We start from the raw sequence: 19235 nt of genomic DNA, 5'->3' as shown, positions 1-19235 counted from the left end.
GTGATTGATTTAATTTTAGTATTCATTTTGAATGATTATTATTTATTTTAGTAGTATCCAGGATGTGTACTTATGAGGTATATAATCTGCTGCTTTCTGCTGCTCCCTGATTTTCTGCTGCATTTGTCACGACAAACGTGACAGACAAGGGAAAAAAAAACAAAACAGAAAGCCAACCTCGCCTCCTGGCAATTTGAAAGCCTATTTTTAGCCAGTTTACCTGTGTTTAAAAAACCCACATATACACACTGGTTTTAGAGCAAAAAAATGGTCTTATTGTGAAGACTGAAATCAGAGGGAAACAGCTAGCCAGGCTCTGTACCAGCACCTCTAAAACTCACTGCTAAACATGTTATATCTGCTGTGTTTATTCAGTATAAATAGTAAAGTTGTTTAAGCTAAGCCAAGCTCCTAGCCAGATATGACAGTGATCTTCTCATCTAACTCTTGGCAAGAAGGCAAATAAGCATTTCCTAATATGTGGAATCATTCCTTTAAAGGATCATTCCGGTTTATTGTTTGTTGGTTGGTTTGCGAGCAGGATTTCACAAAAGCTACTTGACAGATTTCCATGAAACTTGGATGGTGGATGGGTCTCGACTCAGAATAAACCCTATTAACTTTTGGTGTGGATCGGGATAAAGGGACGGATCTAGGATCTCCCTTTCTTTATCATCACAAGACGGGGCGTTTTTTCAACATTTTCGTTAATTTCTCAGGTAATGGTGGATGGATAGTGAAGAAAAAGATCAGCTGTATTTAGGTGACATCTATGAGTGAGTGCAATTGGATGGATCTGGTGGATTCGCTATATTTTATTTTGATAGTGGATTAGACCCCATTGAATTAAAGGGGACTGGTGGGCATTGTGTGGAGGGATGCACCTACCGTGCTCCGTTTTCTAATTTTCATTCACTTGTCCCTGAATTCCTATCAGTAATAAAAACATTGAACTCACCAAGATAATATGTGAGATCTGGGAGTGCTGGGAAATCAGCGGAGAAATAAGATTGACTGGGGAAGAAAGACAAGGAGACAGATTATCAAACAGGTTTCAAACAAACCCCGCTATCATACTTGTTGTAGCTGCACGGACAAACTGATTTCCTGTGCAATTTCGGGATCAAAAACTTCTGCTTCTAGCTCCGTCTGACTTTGTTATAGCAATGGCACTGTGTCTCTAGATCTTAACAGTCACTCCGCTGAGTACAATGTTATCTCAACCCAACATAAATTACTGTCATAAGACCTTCTGTATAATGCAATTTACTGGAATAACCCTTTAAGGCATGACTTGAAGAATAATAATAAAAGCGATTGTAAAGAACTGGTGAGGTTTCCCATTAAATGTGAGGCTGAGCCTTATATAAAGACAGAGAGAGGTGTTCAGTCCTGAGTGCTGTGCTGCTGATTGCTTGTGAAGCCTTTGTGTTTCTCTGTGCCATGTCTTAGTGGGGCAAAGCACCTCGCTGTCACTGCCATTCAGTCAGACAAAGTCTGTGTGTGCGTGTGTGTGCGCTCGCACGTGTGTGTACACATAAAGTCAACTCGGTATGAATCAGAGGCAGAAAATGAGGCCAAGGAAAGAATGACTGGATGATTAGACACCCAAACTGCTCCTTCATGTCAGGCAAACAAACGCGAGAGTCACCATCCGCGGAAACCACAACAGGACAGAATAAAATAGAGTCGCATAATGCAGGACTGTCTCATTTGGTTTGACAACACGGAGAAAGGGGCCAGCTCTAATGGGTAAAAATTTAACTGCCCAAACTCAAAGCCGAGCAGTGGCAGCTCACAAACTTGCGGCCGCCACGGGCTTCAACAGTAGAATGGGCTGGAATGGAAAATGCATTGGTCAACCATACAGTGTATCCGTGCTGGAGTCAAAATGACACTTTGTACTGGTCTTGCAGAGAAAAGGTATGAATATTTTATACACCTCTCCTGCCGCATAAGTCAGTAAAGTCTGTAAAGGGAAAAAAAAGAAAAAAGAAGGCAATAACAGCCTGTTCTTTTCATCGGGTGGCGGGCTGAGGGACTGGAGGAGCAGGGCAGTAATGCGCCCACTTTAAAGGTGACCAGACGCATTCTTTCCTCGCCCCATAGTTCTGCCTGGGCTATAAATTTGTCGCCCAACTGTTGACATCGCCTGCAATATGCTGCGCTCAGAGTGTGATCACTGCATGCACTGTGAGCAAGAACAAGGCAGTGCACTCTTTCTTGTCTGCACGCACACACACACACACACACACACACACACACACACACACACACAATGGTGACCAACCAGTCATAAAGTAATAAAGCTCTATGGACCCCTAATGAAAGCAAAGAGGAGGGGGAGAAGAAGAAGAAGAGACTAGGATGAATAACAATCATTGCTGTGATGGGGGTGGTAATGTGTGTGTGTGTGTGTGTGTGTGTGTGTGTGTGTGTTCTCCCTCCAGCAGCAGTGAAAGCAAACTCCCATCCCCTCTGTGGTCCAACTCCTCCCCTCTGGAACGGAATCCACCAAATCGCTGCTAATTGAATAAGTGACAATGAGCGGACAGACGAGGCGACAGATGCTCGCGTGCCTTTACAACCAAAACCACCAGCATCAGCGCGCGCGCACACACAGGCGCACACACACACACACAGACATTCCTCTTGACTCCAAGCTGAACCGGGGTCCAGAGGCGCATTTCTATGGCCGCTCCACCTGCTGCGCCTGTTGACTTGGAGGTGTGCGGGGTGTTGCTGGAGATGGCCATGAATGTTTCGCGACAGACGCTTAATTCTCACTATCACTTTATGGCTACAAGGGCCCCGGCACACACAGAGGCAATAATGAGAGCCAGACCGGCAGCCCCTGTGTGTTTGTTTGTTTGTGCTGATCGCATGCATTTGCCTAGACACCGATCTGGAGCTTCTGGGCCGCCTGTGGATCAATAAGAAGATCTTCGGGGAGGTGGGAGCAGGAGAAGTTAAACACAAACTGCATAACTCCCAGAGAACACGGCGTCTTTGCACCTGCTGCAAGAGGAATATGTTGAGCTCAATTATTGGTGCTCTTAATCTCTATAAAGGCCATGTTTGTTCGGCTCCTCTGGTTATGTAGCGTGCCTAAATGTATTAAGGCTCCATCTGCTTTTCACTTAGATTATACCCCCTTCTATACATTAATTGTTTTATTCCGGGCGCTGTTTAAGACCCCGGCGCGCCCCCCCTCCAACCCTGCTCCTTTTCTTTCGCTCCCTTCTTCCATAAACTCCGGCGCTGACTTTGTTCTCCAAATGTGATTAGCTTCTCTGGGACGCAGGGAGTAATTGCATTACTGCATTGTGAACATTTGGAGCTATGGAAATGCCGGGCGCCCGTATCAAACCTGTTTAAATAACCAAAAGCGCGCTGGTGGTTGAAAGATGCGCAAAAAAACAGAGGGGTGAATGCAAACACTTTGCAGACATGGCTCAGGCGGGGATGAATAGACGCTGGGAGCGGGAATAAAGGTTTTTCCGCCAATTGAGGTCTCGGGGAGCTTCTGGTTGATGTCCGTGCACGTTTGGAATATTTAATAAGCTATTGTTTTCAGAAGCTGTGCAGATGCTGCGCGTTGAAAGATCAGCCCACACTGAATAACCTGCTCCGTAATATCATCAAGTCCGTGAGATGCTTTTTTTTTTACGTTACATTTCTGAGACAGTCGGCAGCAGCTGGTGGTAAATTATTCATTTGTTTAGCAGATTCTCTATCTATCTATCTGTTTCTGAAGGTTAATTACAGTTTCTGAATTGATTCTGAGTGAGAAGCGACTTGTGGACCAGTGAGTTGTGCAGCGGGACAGTCTCTCCTCTCCAACTTCTGCTTTAATATTGTGTAGAACTCTGAGAGGGCTCTGGCAGAAGCTTGCCATAACTTTAGTCCCCATTAGCTGAGGGCGCATTTTGTCTCACTTTGGCGCACGCGCGGGCACAGCGCAGCCTCGTGCGCGCGCCAAAGATGTGTGAATGGATGTGGAAAGGCTGCTCGGTACTCCACAATCCCCCCGTGACAACTCATTTCCTCGCAGTTGTGTGGGGGTTCGGGACTCCGCTGGAGTCTTGTTTGGTCGCCTGTAATCGCCGGGTCCCGGTGCCAGACAAACCGCGCCAGATGGTCTCCAGAATGCACGGTCCCAGTTGTGAACATTCGTTAAAGCTCAGATCTCCCCCCACCACTCTCTCTTTTTCCTCACTGCTTTCATTTCTCTGTTTCTCTCCTCGTCCCTCGCGCCTGTGCGTGCGCATTCACACGAATCAGACTTTTTTTTTTTTGTATTCCTCGCCTGCCTGAACTGGTGAGCTTCTGGATGCTGTGCTGCTCGTTATCGGAAACCCGTCCTGCGGGGAGTTTTGAAGTGATGTTGAACAGATCTGTGCACGGGGACAGAGCTGTTCCTCGGCGTGACCAACTCTTTAAAGGCATTCATTAGAGTCCGGCTCCCTTTCTACGCGATTCGCCACACGGCTTACCCGGCTTATACTCTCACCCGTAGACAGCCACAGATGAGGCGCATGTGAAAAATATATATATATAAACTGCACTCAAAACATCCCCCACATAAAGTGCCTGTGCATGGAGAGGGGGGTCGTCAGCTGCCACTTGAAAGAGCAGAGAAAGACTTGATACAGTATAAGCTCCTGGCATGCAAACACACTAATGCCAAGGCATCCAGTGCGTCAGACACATAGTGGGAGTGAGTGGTGACAGCTGCTCATGGCTGGGCTGGGTTATATTTTATATATCAAAAGTGTGCCTATAGAGGCTCTGGAGGTGTTTGGTGGCGGTGCTGATGATTGGTGACTCTATCTTTGTCTTGTCTAATGAGAATTTAGACTCTTTGTGTTCCCATGCTGTCTGGGGAGAACAGACCCGAAGCGAGAAACTCGTAAACCTTCCTGCGGTTTTATAGCTATGAAAAACGGCTGGGTAAGCCTGAATGAATGTTTTCTTCTTGGGTTTATTTTCTCCCCTGTCCATTGTAGCGGCTTGATCGTTACTCTTTAAAAAAAAAAAAGTAGAGAGAGTGAACCCCACAGGGCGGGGTTTTCTTTACCCCCCCACTTTCTCCTCTTTTCCTCCCCTCTTGCGCCTCCTCTTCTGGAGTTTGAGTGGCCACCAGCCAGCTTTTGATTTAAGGAGCGTTTGTCTTTCCCGGGATGTGAAAAAGGGGGCCGTGGCTGATGTACAACAAGTTGGTTAGAGGCGGGTTATTTTGGGCAAGTCTGTGCAGAGGCACCTCAAACGGAGAGAGGGAGCGAAAGAGAGCGCACGGCGCACAAGACCAGACGCAGGGAGGAGAGGGAGAAAGGCGCACAGATTTCAGTGGCACTCAGCAGCTTCTCCCGGACACTGGATGTGCGCAACAGATCTGTGTGACAAGGGAGGACAGATAGAGAGGAATTCGGATGCTTTTATGGAATTTAGTGCAACTTGAGCGAGCTTGCGTTTAACAGTCGAATGTTTTTTTCCTCTTCTCGCTCCGCGGAGAAAGCAATGCAGCTGCTGACTGTTGGAGCGCAGCGTTTAGTAAGTTAAAACTGGAGCTGGCTGCGTTTTGGAGCTGTTATTTTGGATCTGTTTTTTGGCATCCACAAAGAAAAACGCAAGCAGGAAAAATGAAGGGACTATTTCTGACAAGAATGTGGAAAGTTCTGGCTGTTTTGGCGCTGGCAACACAACACGTCTCCGGTAAGACGCTGAAATATCAGATTTACGAGGAGCAGAAGGTCGGCACGGTTATTGCCCGTTTGAAAGACGATGTCGCTGATATTCTGGCGAAACTTCCCAGCTCGGTGTCGCTGCGCTTCAGAGCTATGCAAAGAGGGAGCTCGTCCTTCCTCACGGTGCGCGAGCAGGACGGAGAAATCAGCATCAGGACCAAAATTGACCGCGAGAAACTCTGCGAAAAGAACCTCAACTGCTCCATTCAATTCGACGTGCTGACACTCCCCACTGAGCACCTGCAGCTGTTTCACGTCGATGTGGAAGTGTTGGACATTAACGATAACGCACCACAGTTCGCCCGCGCCGTCATCCCCATTGAGATCTCCGAGAGCGCGGCCGTGGGAGCGCGCATTCCCCTGGACAGCGCCACGGACCCCGACGTCGGGGAGAACTCACTGTACACGTATGCCTTAGAGCCCAACAACTTCTTCAAGATAGACATCCAGTCCAGGACTGACGGGGCGAAATACGCAGAGCTGGTGGTGCTCAGGGAGCTGGATCGGGAGGTGCGCTCCAGTTATGAACTTCAATACACGGCCTCTGACAGGGGCGTTCCCCCCAGAACGGGTACGACCCTCCTCAAAATCAACGTTGCAGACTCGAATGATAACAGCCCAGTTTTTGAAAAGTCGTCATATGTCATAAATCTGCCAGAAAACTCACCTGTTGGCACTCTGCTCATCGACTTAAACGCCACTGACGCAGATGATGGCACCAACGCCAAAATAGTCTACTCATTCAGCAGTCACGTGTCCCCCAAAATCATGGAGACGTTCAAAATTAACCCCGACAGCGGTCACCTGACCCTCGTCAGGCGCGTGGACTATGAGACGGTGAACTCTTATGACATTGATGTCCAGGCGCAGGACATGGGTCCGAACTCGATGCCAGCTCACTGTAAGATCCTGGTCAAAGTGGTCGATGTGAACGACAATAAACCAGACATCAGCATCAACCTCATGTCCTCTCAGGGGAACGGGGATGCAGCTTACATATCAGAGGCGTCTCCTCTGGACACGTTTGTAGCTCTGGTGAGGGTGGAGGACTTGGACTCTGCTTTGAACGGAGAGGTAGAGTGTAAACTTCATGGGCAAGGATATTTCAAACTGCAGAAGACCTACGAGAACAACTACATGATTCTGACCAATGTGTCTTTGGACCGAGAGAAGAGGTCAGAGTTCAGTCTGACGGTGGTGGCTGAGGACCGGGGGACCCCCAGTCTCTCTACAGTTAAACATTTCACTGTGCATGTCACTGATGAGAATGACAACCCGCCACGCTTTGAGAAGGGGCGATACGAGATCTTTAAATCAGAGAACAATGCCCCTGGAGCGTATCTGACCTCCATCATGGCCACTGACCCTGATCTGGACAATAACGGACAGGTGAGCTACTCCATCTTGGAGAACTCCGTTCACGGAAGCTCCATCTCCACCTACGTCACCATTGACCCATCCAATGGCGCCATCTATGCTCTGCGCACCTTCGATCGTGAGGATGTGAGTCGCATCTCCTTCGTTGTGCAAGCCAAAGATGCAGGGAAACCACCTCTGCTCAGCAACGCCACCGTCATTCTCAACATTCTGGATGAGAATGACAACCCTCCAGTCATCGTGGTCCCCCAGCTGTGGAACTTCACTGCTGACGTACCGGCGTCGAAGTTCACAGAGGCGGGACACTTGGTGACCGTGGTCAGGGCGACTGATCGTGACACGGGGGTCAACGCTGAGCTCATTTGCTCCATCGTCAGTGGCAACGAGGAGGGCTTCTTTCTTATTGACCCAAGAACCTGTGAAATCCACGCCAACGCCAGCCTGGAGAACTTCCCACATGAGCACGCTGAGCTGACAATCGTGGTCCGAGATCAAGGAAGGGAGAGCCTGAGCGCTAAGGCGGTGCTGAAGATCACCCTCTATGAGAACATCGAGAACCACGTCCAGGTGATGGACCAGGGCGAGTCTTCTCTGGACGTGTCCCTGATCATCATCATCTCCCTGGGGGCCATCTGCGCCTTGCTCCTGGTCATCATGGTGGTGTTCGCCGCCCACTGCAACCGCGAGAAGAAGGACACGAGACACTCCTACAACTGCCGGGTGGCCGAATCGACCCACCAGCACCACCCCAAAAAGCCCTCGCGCCAGATCCACAAAGGTGACATCACCCTCGTCCCCACGGTGAACGGCACCCTGCCAATCAGAGCTCACCACCGCTCACCTTCGGCCACGCCCCCCATGGAGCGAGCCCAGATGGGGAGCAGGCAGAATCACCACAGCCGCCAATCACTGAACAGCCTGGTGACCATCTCGTCCAATCACATCCCAGAGAGCTTTGCCCTGGAGCTGGCGCACGCTACTCCACCGGTGGAGGTGAGCAGACACACACACACACACACACACACACACACAGGAGCTAATTGTTCTCAGAAATTTTAAATGTGGTCCCTTAGCCCCTTTACAAATTTTCTCTCTCTCACTCATACACACCCACAGACACACACTCGCACACACACTCACTCACACACACACACCCCAGCCTCCCCATCCTCACGCAGCTGTCTCCGTTTGAGCAAATTAACTCATCTCCATGTGTGACAGTGACTTAATCAACACTGCCCTGTAGTTCAAACTGACTCTCATTAAAACTGTTGATGATTATAGATGTGTCTTTGTCTTTACCTTGTTTACACCCTGTCACCATCACCTCCACCATAACCACCACTCACCCCTCAGTCATATGTCTCCATAGTCATCTAGAACCCCCTCAACTACCCACACCACCACCTTTTTATTCGTTTGTAACGTCATCCATTTTGTCTCATCCATTTTTAGCAGCCTCTCCATCATCCATTTTGTGTTTACTCATCCATTATTTTGTCTTCTGTCTTGTCTCTCTCTTTTTTTACCCCTCCCCAATTACCCATCCGTTATTCATCCCCCCTCCCCCTTTCTTTTTTTTTTTGTTTGTTTTATTTTTGTTTTGTTTTTTTTGTTATTTTCGGATGTAGCAAGTCTCACAGCTTCTGTCCATGCTCCATCAGGGCCAGTACCAGCCCAGACCCAGTTTCCGTGGCAACAAATACTCCCGCAGCTACAGGTAATTTACCCCTATCCCTCAGCCCCCCCTCCCCCCCTCCCCCCTTCCCACCTCCCCTGAAAGATTATCTTTTGTTTACTTTTTTAAACCACTTGTGTTTCATTGTGTATTACATGCCTGTTGTGAACTGTTGCCTGTCAGTCGGTCAGTTACATGTAGATCATGGTTTTGATGGCGTTTAAATGTACTCCTTTACATTCCAGTTGTTACCATACCGATGTCATTCAGTTCTGAAGTCTGCAACTCATTTGTCTGAGTGTCACGACTATTCTCTCGGTGCCTCTCTTCTTGACAAAATCGGGCTCAGTTTGGCAAAGTGTGCATCCATCATTACTTTCATCATAATATCCCCTCATGATCTCTAGATGATAGATTTATTGATGCCCCCAGTGGCTGTTGTGATAGATTTATTGAGGGGATCTACCTGCGATGTAGAATTTATGGGCCCGAGACTTGTCTCGAGATTTGACAGATTCCAGAAGCAGCCTCAAGTTTTATAGGATGGATTTATTTGTCATTAGTCTTGTCGGAGGACAGATTCTATCAGCCTGCCAAACAGAAGGCACTCAGCTCTGTGTTTGCAAAATGTCAACTTGTTTTGCAGATTCGGAATCTCCGACTGATTGATACCTATATGCGTTTGTGTTCTGCCCACTCAGGTATGCGTTACAAGACATGGACAAGTTCAGCCTGAAGGACAGTGGCCGTGGGGACAGCGAGGCGGGGGACAGTGACTGTGACATGGGGCGGGAATCCCCCGTGGACAGGCTGCTGCTGGGGGAGGGCTTTTCTGACCTGATCCACCTCGAAATGCACCATCGACTCCACCCAGGTGAGCTCTCGGGAATGGGACACACCCAGTCACACACTTCCTTTCCCCCATTTCTCACTCCTTACCTCGACTTGCCAAATTGAGCTCAGTCACATGCCTAACACCCCCTTATAGCAGCACCTCACACTCAACTATCGCCTCAGCTCCAGAGCGCCAGTCGCACCTCGGATTAATCTTGAGAAAGTTATGAAGTCATACTTTCCAAAGGACTTCGCCTGGGTTTGATCGACTTGGGCCGATTGAAACTACTCAAAAATTCTCATTCCTCGTCTGTTTTCCTCCAAAACTTAAACGAACTAGCCATGAATGGCCCTAACCTCTCTACCTCCATACCACACCCAGCCTTCTAATGTGCCTCCTTGCCTGACAAATTTCAGCACCACGGACAGCTTCGGGCCCTGAGCCCATTATTTGTCCGTCCACCTGCCTATACAGCCACTCCATTCACCCTGTTGCCAACACAATCGCCATTGTACTCAGCCCCATTCTTCCACACAGTCCTCATTTCCACGCTCGTTATCACACCCAGAGAGGTTACAGTGTGTCTGGGCTGTTTGTGTTGCTGTGTGTGTGGTTCTCTGTGTGAGTGTGTGCGTTATCTGCCCCTAAGTTAGAGTCGTGTCTGTAAAATCCTCCCTGGAGCGGAGATGAGTCGCCTGTCACTCATCGGTATGCGTCTCAGTGTGCTGTTTTTTTCATTCCCTTTTTTTCCTCTTTCCTTTTTCTTTTTCTTTCTCTTTTTTTCCCCCTGGTGAGTGACAGTGGTGCGCTTTCATGTCTGAACTGAGGAGAATTCATAGTAATTGCTTTTAGAATGATGTTATTCTCTCTCTCCCACATACACTGCCCCTCTCTCGCTCTCTCCTACATGCCTGAGAGCTCCTCAGCATCTCCCTCTCTCTCCCTCTGTACCTGTTAATGTATTCTCTATCTTTATTGAGATGGATAAAAGGAGGGGTGGCGGACATGGACGGTCTTTCTGCATCTCTTTTTTTTCTCCCTTTGAGAAAGACTTGGAGGTGTTGCACAACCCCACCCTCCCCTTCCCTTTCCCTATCTTTTATGCTAATGCAAAAAAAAGGGGAGGGGAAGGAGATAATGGGCCGAGGGGGGGGGATTATCCCTGTTTCTCTTCAATAGATTTAATTTGTTTAGATTTTTCTATTTAGATGGGTGGCTATTCATGCTAGATATGATAAAAGAACTAAACAAGCAAATCCCTGCCTCAGCTGCGTAGTCACGGGATGCGGGCATGTTTGGCAGAGCAGCCAAATATCACATTAACATCTGCCTGTAATGCCATTTGGGTGGTTATTCATTTATTTATCTAGTCCCTGTGATTGTTTTCCTACCTGGCACTACCTGGATTTCCATGCTGCGAGCTGTAAATATCACCAATCTGGTCCTCCACCCAGGAATATGGAGAGATCAGGAAAAAGAAAACTCACCACTACCAAGCTGAGCTGTGATTTTGATATTAATGAAAGACGATGAAATATTTAATAGGCATTGTACATGGAGTATTCACATGCTAACACAATGAGACATGGTTTGTCATACTCAGCAGCATTCCTGCTCTTGTTTAATGCTAAAAAAAAAAGCACCTCGACTCCCTGCTGAACTGTGTATCTCTTCAAAGATAACACTACATTACCCATCTTGCTGCAGTCTCAGGGTTCATATCAGTTTTGTATTATTCAAGAATTATTGTATTATTGAGGCATTATTGTTTTATTTATCTATATTGACATTTTTTCCTACCACAGCAACAAACATTTCTAACAAACTCCTCTCCTGTCAGAAGAGTTTTGAACATCTGATGTATCAGACTTGTTTTGTTTTGCAGTCATTCCCCATTTTTGTCTCTATTTCTCATTCTGTTTCATGTACAGCGTTTGTCATAACAAAAAAAAGAAAAAAAGTTTCTGCATCTGGACCAGCTCATCACTCTCTCTCCTTCTCTCTCTGTTTTTTTCCCTCCTTCAGCTATGAGACTGTGCACGGATGAGTGTCGCGTCTTGGGACACTCTGACCAGTGCTGGATGCCCCCACTCTCCTCCCCCGCTTCCTCCGCTGACTACCGCAACAACATGTACATCCCCGGGGAGGAGTCCGCGCAGCAGCCCCCGATCGACGATGACCAGTCCTCCGTTGACTCGGAACGCCGCAAGAGCTTCTCCACCTTTGGCAAGGAGGCTGGGAACGAAGAGGCGGGGGCCGGGGGAGTCGTGGCCGGGGGAGGAGGTGATGCTTGTGCGGCTGGAGGAGGGGCTGGCTCCCTCCTCACAGAGATGAACTCTGTTTTCCAGCGGCTCCTCCCTCCCAATATGGACTCGTACACGGAGTGCACTGAAACAAGCCCACCCTCGTCCTCGACAACCACTGAGAGAGGAAGCGGGCGCGGGGGCAACGCTGCTGGTAACCATAGTAACAATGCTGTTCCTCAGGACAACAGGAGAGGGTTGTTGCCAGGTGGGAAAGGTCCCGCTTACCCCCCAGGTGTGGCTGCATGGGCGGCCAACACCCACTATCTAAACCCTGGAAGTGGATCCGTGGGAACCAACGTGTCCTCCTCTTCTTCCCCAGCCTCCACCTCCACGCCCAACTCCGCCAACGGACAGCCGCCACACCTCAAATGGCTGCCAGCCATGGAGGAAATCCCAGAGAATTACGAGGAAGACGACTTTGAAGGCGTCTTCCACCAGGGCCACCCGGGTGGCAAGCGCAGCGAGAGCCGCCACGAGGCCGGCATGGACGCTAGCGAGCTGGTCCACGAGATCAACAAGCTGCTGCAGGACGTCAGGCAGAACTAGAGCGAGAGAAGAAGAGAGAAACCGCCGCATGGTTTCACCTATCACCACATCCTGGCAAATGCTTGTTCTTCGTGCCAACATATATAAACTTTACGATGACTGTTTCTCATTCACTGTAATGCTTGTCTTGTTGATTTTTTACCAAATATCCTCTCGTCCGCTCAGTGCCGAGAGACTCGCAGAGGAAAGTAAAGCGCGGCACTGAATTTGTGATTGAGGTGACTAAAAGGCATCAAAGCGAGCGCTCCGAGAACAGATTGCTCAGTTGTTGTTCCGTTCTCTCCGAAAGTTGCTTGAACGAATGATTTCAAACGGAAATCCACCAACAGAAACTGTACCCTTTCTTCATTTGTAATGTTTACAGCAGCGTGAACAGGCTCCACAGGGAGGAACCAACAGTTGTGTGATCTAATTTGAGCTTTTACAGTGTACAATACTGTACAGTGTCTGTGGAAAAAGGCAAACTCACTTGAATATTGTGCTATGTCTTCTGTTTTGTTATTATGGAATGTAACTGTACAATTTGACCTTTGTATTTTAAAAATACACTCTTTTTTACTTCTATATATTTATATGTGTCCATGTATGTTTGTACAGAAAAAGAAAAGAAATGTCTATTTTTTATAATTGTCACTGCATGTCTTAATATCACTTAATGTGTCTCTTTCCCTCTGCCCTGTTTATTTTATAAAAACAATTGTATTTAATTTTGTTATTGAATATGTGTGTGTGCGTATTAAAAATAATCACATTCCAATGCAGTTCCATGTTGGAAGTTGGTTTTGTATGGTAACATTGTGACCATTGGATGATAAATAAAGTGGAGGGATTCTTAACAGGGTTATGTCTGAAAAACATTATTGGACACTTCATTACTTCCTTCATTCATTCCTCATGTGCTCTCCTCACTAAGTGGCTCCATTTGCCCCCCCTGTCTCTTAGCACCCCCTAATGTTCAGCATCAGGACTGCAGCAGCCTCTGTATCCACAGCCAACAAAATCTGCTATGTGCTTTCCGGGCAAACCCTCCCCGAGCCTCATTATTCCACAATTCACATGCATGACTCTGCTAATAAACACGCCATTAGCTATGAATTTATTCCCAAATGATCTCTTTAGATTAAAATGCATTTAGGCCTTAATTTAGTTTCAGAGTGGGAGATTCTCTGTCTCAGTGCCTCTCTCATCCATGAAAGTGTCACGTTTATGGTAAATACGCTCAGCAAATGAACGGCATCTGATAATAGCTGCACAAGATGAGGAATCAAGAGCGTGTTGCTGTACATCGCAGCCATATGGACACGTAATACAATTAAATATGAAGTGGGGGAGTGAGTCCTTCCCCTCCCCTCACTCACTCACTCACTCTGCCGGTGATCATGAGGGCTTAACTTGGGGATGATACACTCATGAGCACGAGAACACGTTAGCCACACACAGTCGAGGGAAAAGAGAACATTGAGTTTAAAGGAGGTAACATTCAACAACTAAAGGCTAAATGAAGCAATTAACCTCATGAGACAGAGCTTTAACAAGGTAAAGGTTAGGATTTGCATACGCGCGCACACAGCCACTAAACAGACACAAGACCACACACACACACACACACACACACACACACTCATGAGAACATAGGCTACAGTAGACCCACAGATGCAGAACACACACGCATTCACTCTCACACGCACGTGCAAACACTTAGTAATGAGCTCATTTGTCTTCATCATTAAAGAGGCCAAGCCTCAATAAACAACAAGCAGGGGCTGTGTGAGTGAAGGAAACTAAAGCATGCTCAGTGCTAAATTAGCTTAGCCTCCTGTAAATCAAACTAGTTTCATATCTTACTGTAGCAGAGAACTAATACCGATGATATCTACGAGCTGTTGTGCCTAAGGAATAGTTCAACATTTTGTGAAACAAGCTTAACGTTAGATAACATGATTGATAGCTTACCCTCCTTAAATTTGTATGATAAATATGAAGCTAAAGCCTTAGCATAGTAAAAAGACTGGGAATAGGTAACAGGTAGCCTAGGTCAATTTAAAGGTAACAGTAAATTATATATATATAATGATATAAATCCCTACTGCAATTAAAAACATGCTTTATCATGTTTGCCAGGTTAGCGGTTCCTGCTACTCTCTCTCTTCCTCCACTCTCTTTATTACGCTAAGCTAGCTGGCTGCTAGCTGTGACTAAATATTTCCTATCTAACTGTAGCAGAGCAGTGGGCTAGTGAGGTAGCCTCATAGGCTAATCTGTTAATATCTACGAGGTACTGGCCATGACATAAAGTATGGTCATTATATTGAAGGGCTTTAAAGGAATACTTCAACATTTTTGAATATGCTTAAAGTTAAATAGCAAGATTGACAGCTACCCCTCTTAAATTTGTATTTGGTAAATATGAAGCTACAGCCTTAGCATAGTGACAAACAAAATGGTGACAAACAAAAAAAACAAAACAACAAGCATATAAATTACTACTGTAAATAACATGCTCTATCTTGTGTGCCAGGTTAGCCGTTTCCCCCCGTTTCAATTCCCTTTTTATGCTAAGCTAGCTGTAGCAGAGCAACAAAGGCAACAAAAACCAGCACACAGAGAGCTCACCTCGATAACATGTTCTATCTTTTAGGCCAAGTTAGCGGTTTCCCTCCGTTTCCACTGTCTTTGTTAAACTAAGCTAGCTGGTTGCTGGCTGTAACATCATCTTCAGTGGATAATCACAGGAGAGGTATAAATCTTCTCATCTAAAACTCCACATGAAAAGGAAGAGGCATTTCCCCAAAGTCTTAAACTAACTAGGTACAACTTACAAAGTCAAGCTTATATTAAGCCAAATGAACCCGGGTAACATGAGAAAATTAGAGCTTCACAAAAGCGGCATTAGCAGGATATATTTCACCGAGTGTGTGTCTCATTTGAAAATTAGATTGGCAATACATGATGGATGATCTTTAGCAACGAGAAATTTCTTTGGCATAGGGTAATGATGTGTGTAATAGAAAAAAAAACACACCGGGTGAAAGATCCGGTAGTGCTCATTTATTACCGCTCAGATAATTAATTTTACACAAATACAGCAGAGGCACTGATAAGATGTTGAAATATGAACTCCAGCTTCTTATTGTCTTAGCAAATCCACCATTAAATTGTTTGTCAGCCTTTCACTCATTCTTAAACCTGCTCTCTTCCATCTCTCCCTCTGCATACCTCCATATCTCACTCTCATCTTCTGGCTATTTCTGTCTGTCCATCTGTCTGTTTGAGACACACATACCCACACACACATAAATATTCTCCTTCACACACAAACACACACATCCAAATCCCAGCAGCATTCTCAGCTCATATCACAGCCCCGTGTCCCCACAGACATTATAATTTGTAATACTCGTCTCTACTTCATCTCATTTGAGCTCATTCCGCCGCTGTGTGATTCCTCCCCAATCATTATTTTGCTAATCGTTTCTTTTTGATTATCGCTGTGACACGAGTGTTAAGTCACACCTATTAGAGCCTCGCTTATTTGAGACAAACACTGGAAATCTTAACAAAATCCTTCCTCTTCTCCGTCTTGTGATTATGACAGGAAATTAAGAAGGTGAAGCCTCGTGTTATGCAGGGTTATTGGGTGTGCTGACATGAAGTCGGCGCTCATCTGAAGTCAAACACACCGCGGTGACCCTCGGTGCACTAGTTCAGGGAAACAGGATATTGGCAAGCCTGTAATATAAACAGAACTCAGGTGTTGTGTATACTACAACAAGTCACTGTGATAAAGCTGCCGTGATGGAATGCCTCGTATGTCTCACGCCTTATCGTTTATGGAATTTCATACAGAGTTTCAATACGTTGGTCCAGTTCTGTGACAATAGTTCATATTTTAAAATAATTTTAAATAGCACTCATGTTGCTTTGCTTTCTTGTCCACCAGCCAACCAATCCTTTTGATGGAACATTTTATATGCAGTTTAAAAGCAAGTGCAGCCTGAGAGACTGAACTCTGGGCAAAAAAACATCCCTCTTTTGTGAGGCTAGCTTCTATACTGACCCCAATACCAACTTTTCAATAGAGAGCCGGAGAAGGAAAAATGACATATGAATTCTGACTTTTAAGCATCAGGTTGGAAATGACGGCGATGATGGTTTCAATAGATGTGTGCTTCCAAAACTTTCTGTCAGAAAATGTCACTCCCTCTGAAAAGAGGACAGAAGAGTATCTCGCCGTGTTGACAGTAAACTCAAGAGCAAGATAGGCAATCTTCATAGTATTGACTAGACTGATGCATCTGTTTGATGGGTGTCACTAATCTTTCTTTGTTTTCCTGTCAAGATTCTGTCCATGTTATACTCGGACAAAACTTTAAATTGTTAGGGGATGAGCCCTCAGCAAGTTCTGACCAGACAGCAAAACGAACATTTTTTAAAAAGGGACTCACTATTTTTTCCATAAGTGAATAAACAAGCTGCTCTCAAAGGAAAATAAGGTCCCAGAACACAGTTTGAAGCTAGAAAGGTGGCAGGGTCCGCCACATATAAACAAAGTAAAAGAGTATGACATTGTGTTGTCAGTTTGTTTAGCCAGTTTATTCAGTCATGAAAATGAAGAGCGTCTTTCTCTTCTGATTTAAATTTCTTCCCCAAAATGACCCAGTGCACCTCTTAAAATCCGTATTTTTCAGAATTTTTGGATTGATTCAGTTAAGTCAGTGATTCCCAACCTTTATGGCTTCTGACCAACACAGAAGTTGTGATCTCCCTTCAGGGGTTATGTTCTGCTGCAGGTTGTGCGCATGACGGGTTCAACCGAAGGGGATTGTTTTCCTTCTCGGTTCGTCTATTTGAAGGATTCTGAGAAAGAAATGGGAAAAAAGAGAACATTCAGGGAAACAAAATAAACATCATTTACACAAGATACTCTTCTGTTTTATTCCTTTAACCATCCTGTGACAAGTTCCCCACATTAAGAAGCAATGAAGCGTTTCTCTCGAATCTAAGTGGTGTTTCAAAGCAAATGCAGGATGGCAAAATTCCCCAAAAGTGGTTAAATTAAATCATTGCAGAATCGGCCTATAAAATACCGACTGTGTTTGTGTCTTCATTGTTCCCAAATGAAACAGATACACGGAGCTTTTCCACAACAGACATTTAGACTTCTTGTCATAGCAGGTGTGACTAATGACATTGATGATGGCTCTGCTGGTGCAATTAATGCAATGTAATTAGCTGTGTTATTAGTTACACCTGCATGATAAGTCAAAGTGTCTGCTTTGAAAGAGATGTGCTCAACTTCTAAGTTAATTTGTGTTTTTGCTCTCGTCATGTGAAAACTGGGAATTCAAGTTGTGTTCCACTCCACATGTCGATCACATGTAATAATATCAGTGCATAACCAGAACATATTTGTGTAGTACAGAGTCGCACATTCAGCCATTTTCTTAACATACTTCAAAGATTTTTATACATGAGCGACTTAATATGGACTGAATCGTGTGATTTTCTGCCATGAGGGATGTTCTGAAGCCATTAGAGAAGGATTTGTCCAGCAGATGGCACTGTGAGACCTGTCTTCCAACACTGGTGAATATGCTCTCACAGCAGCACTCAGACCTCAAGATACTGCCACCCCATCAACAAGAGCTGCTGAGGAGCTGTAGAGAGAGAGGCAAAGTGCTAAGGCTGAGTCATTTTGTCATTCTAATTGCATCTCGGTTTATGCACCTACAGGTTTCCATCCACTTTCATTTTATGCAGCCAGGACTTGTGAGATTTAAATTTCTTTTGTGAGTGAGCGTGCGCTTGCACTCATCGTTGTGGCTTTAATGTGTGTGAATGAGTGCCTGTTTATGTGCCCGTGGGAAGCTGATGTAGGCGTGTTAGTGTGTTTTGTTTTTTTTTGTTTGCATGTGTGTGTTTGGATGTGAGTGTATTGGACTGGTTGGGTGTGTTTGCTGTACTCTCACCCTCTAATAGATATCCCCATCCGGCTTGCCATTTAGAATTGGAGAGCAGCCAGTTGTAGAGCGCCCTCCCTCACAGGCTCCCTCTCTCACTCTCTCTCTCCCCCATCTCTCTTACCCCCACCTCTCTCTCTCTCTCTCTCTCTCTCTCTCTCTCTCTCTGGACAATTGGATTAGTGCAGAGTGATAGAGACTAAAGACAGAATCTCACTGCCGCAGCCAGTAGCTTGGCCTCATGCCACATCATATAGACACATGCACATACACATGAGTGGCACATGCACATACACTAGTGGCACATGCACACACACAAACACATGCCAAGCCACTGCCGTCATTCTACCCCGAGGCTAAGCTAGCTAGTTTGATATCCAGATGGCTTAATTACTGCATGTGTATAGACAGTCACAGTCGTGTGTGTGTTTGTGTGTGTGTGTCAGTTGGAATAGGAGGAGACTGCTTTGTTGTGGGTTGTGACTTTATCCAAGGCCGAATGTAAATTATGCAAAAGTGGAAGGAAAAAAAAAATGTATTAGAAAGACAGAGTAATGAGGGCGAGGGCAGAATTTGATGCAGGTTCAGGTTGTTCCTGCACTTAAACTGGGAGAAAATGCATAAAAGAGAGACGCAGCGATGTTCACTCTCTCAAAGAGTGAACATCTTCCTGGGGTTTACCATCCATATTTTAAGACAAATCATTATCTTCTACAGCACCCGCTGTTAGAATTTTAATCCTATGTGATTTTAAAATAACTGAGGATTAATTTGTTATCATTTAGA

At 45.9% G+C, this 19235-nt stretch overlaps 1 protein-coding gene and 1 long non-coding RNA gene across 3 annotated transcripts in view; one reads left to right on the top strand and one right to left on the bottom strand.

The window, feature by feature from the left end:
* LOC311267115 overlaps positions 1-17654 on the bottom strand; it is a 37685-nt gene extending 20031 nt beyond the window's left edge. The window contains exons 1-3 of the long non-coding RNA XR_014623793.1: positions 17581-17654; positions 17217-17346; positions 959-1014 (exon numbers count right to left, since the gene is read on the bottom strand). This is a non-coding gene — a long non-coding RNA (uncharacterized lncRNA). The remainder of the gene's footprint in view (positions 1-958; positions 1015-17216; positions 17347-17580) is intronic.
* Positions 5221-13329, top strand: pcdh18a (protocadherin 18a). 2 transcript variants are annotated; one of them, XM_084380687.1, is made up of 4 exons: positions 5221-8117; positions 8756-8844; positions 9504-9676; positions 11663-13329. In XM_084380687.1, the coding sequence occupies exons 1-4, from the start codon at positions 5643-5645 to the stop codon at positions 12487-12489; spliced, it is 3564 nt and encodes a 1187-aa protein (XP_084236813.1). In that variant the 5' UTR covers positions 5221-5642; the 3' UTR covers positions 12490-13329. The 2 variants fall into 2 exon arrangements, with proteins under 2 accessions (XP_084236813.1, XP_084236814.1); XM_084380688.1 differs by having other exon boundaries at positions 5222-8117; positions 8789-8844.
* Positions 17655-19235: the final 1581 nt, after the last annotated feature.

The sequence above is a fragment of the Pagrus pagrus genome (genome assembly GCF_965226575.1).
Source record: "Pagrus pagrus genome assembly, chromosome: 2".
Classification (NCBI taxonomy): Eukaryota; Metazoa; Chordata; class Actinopteri; order Spariformes; family Sparidae; genus Pagrus; species Pagrus pagrus.
Note: the sequence above shows the minus strand (reverse complement) of the source record. Positions and strands in the feature narration are given on the sequence as shown.

Coding starts and splice junctions, on each gene's coding strand:
- pcdh18a (XM_084380687.1), top strand. CDS start 5,643: ATGAAGGGACTATTTCTGACAAGAATGTGGAAAGTTCTGGCTGTTTTG. Junction 8,118..8,755: donor ACGCTACTCCACCGGTGGAG/GTGAGCAGACAC, acceptor TTTCGGATGTAG/CAAGTCTCACAGCTTCTGTC. Junction 9,677..11,662: donor GCACCATCGACTCCACCCAG/GTGAGCTCTCGG, acceptor TCCCTCCTTCAG/CTATGAGACTGTGCACGGAT.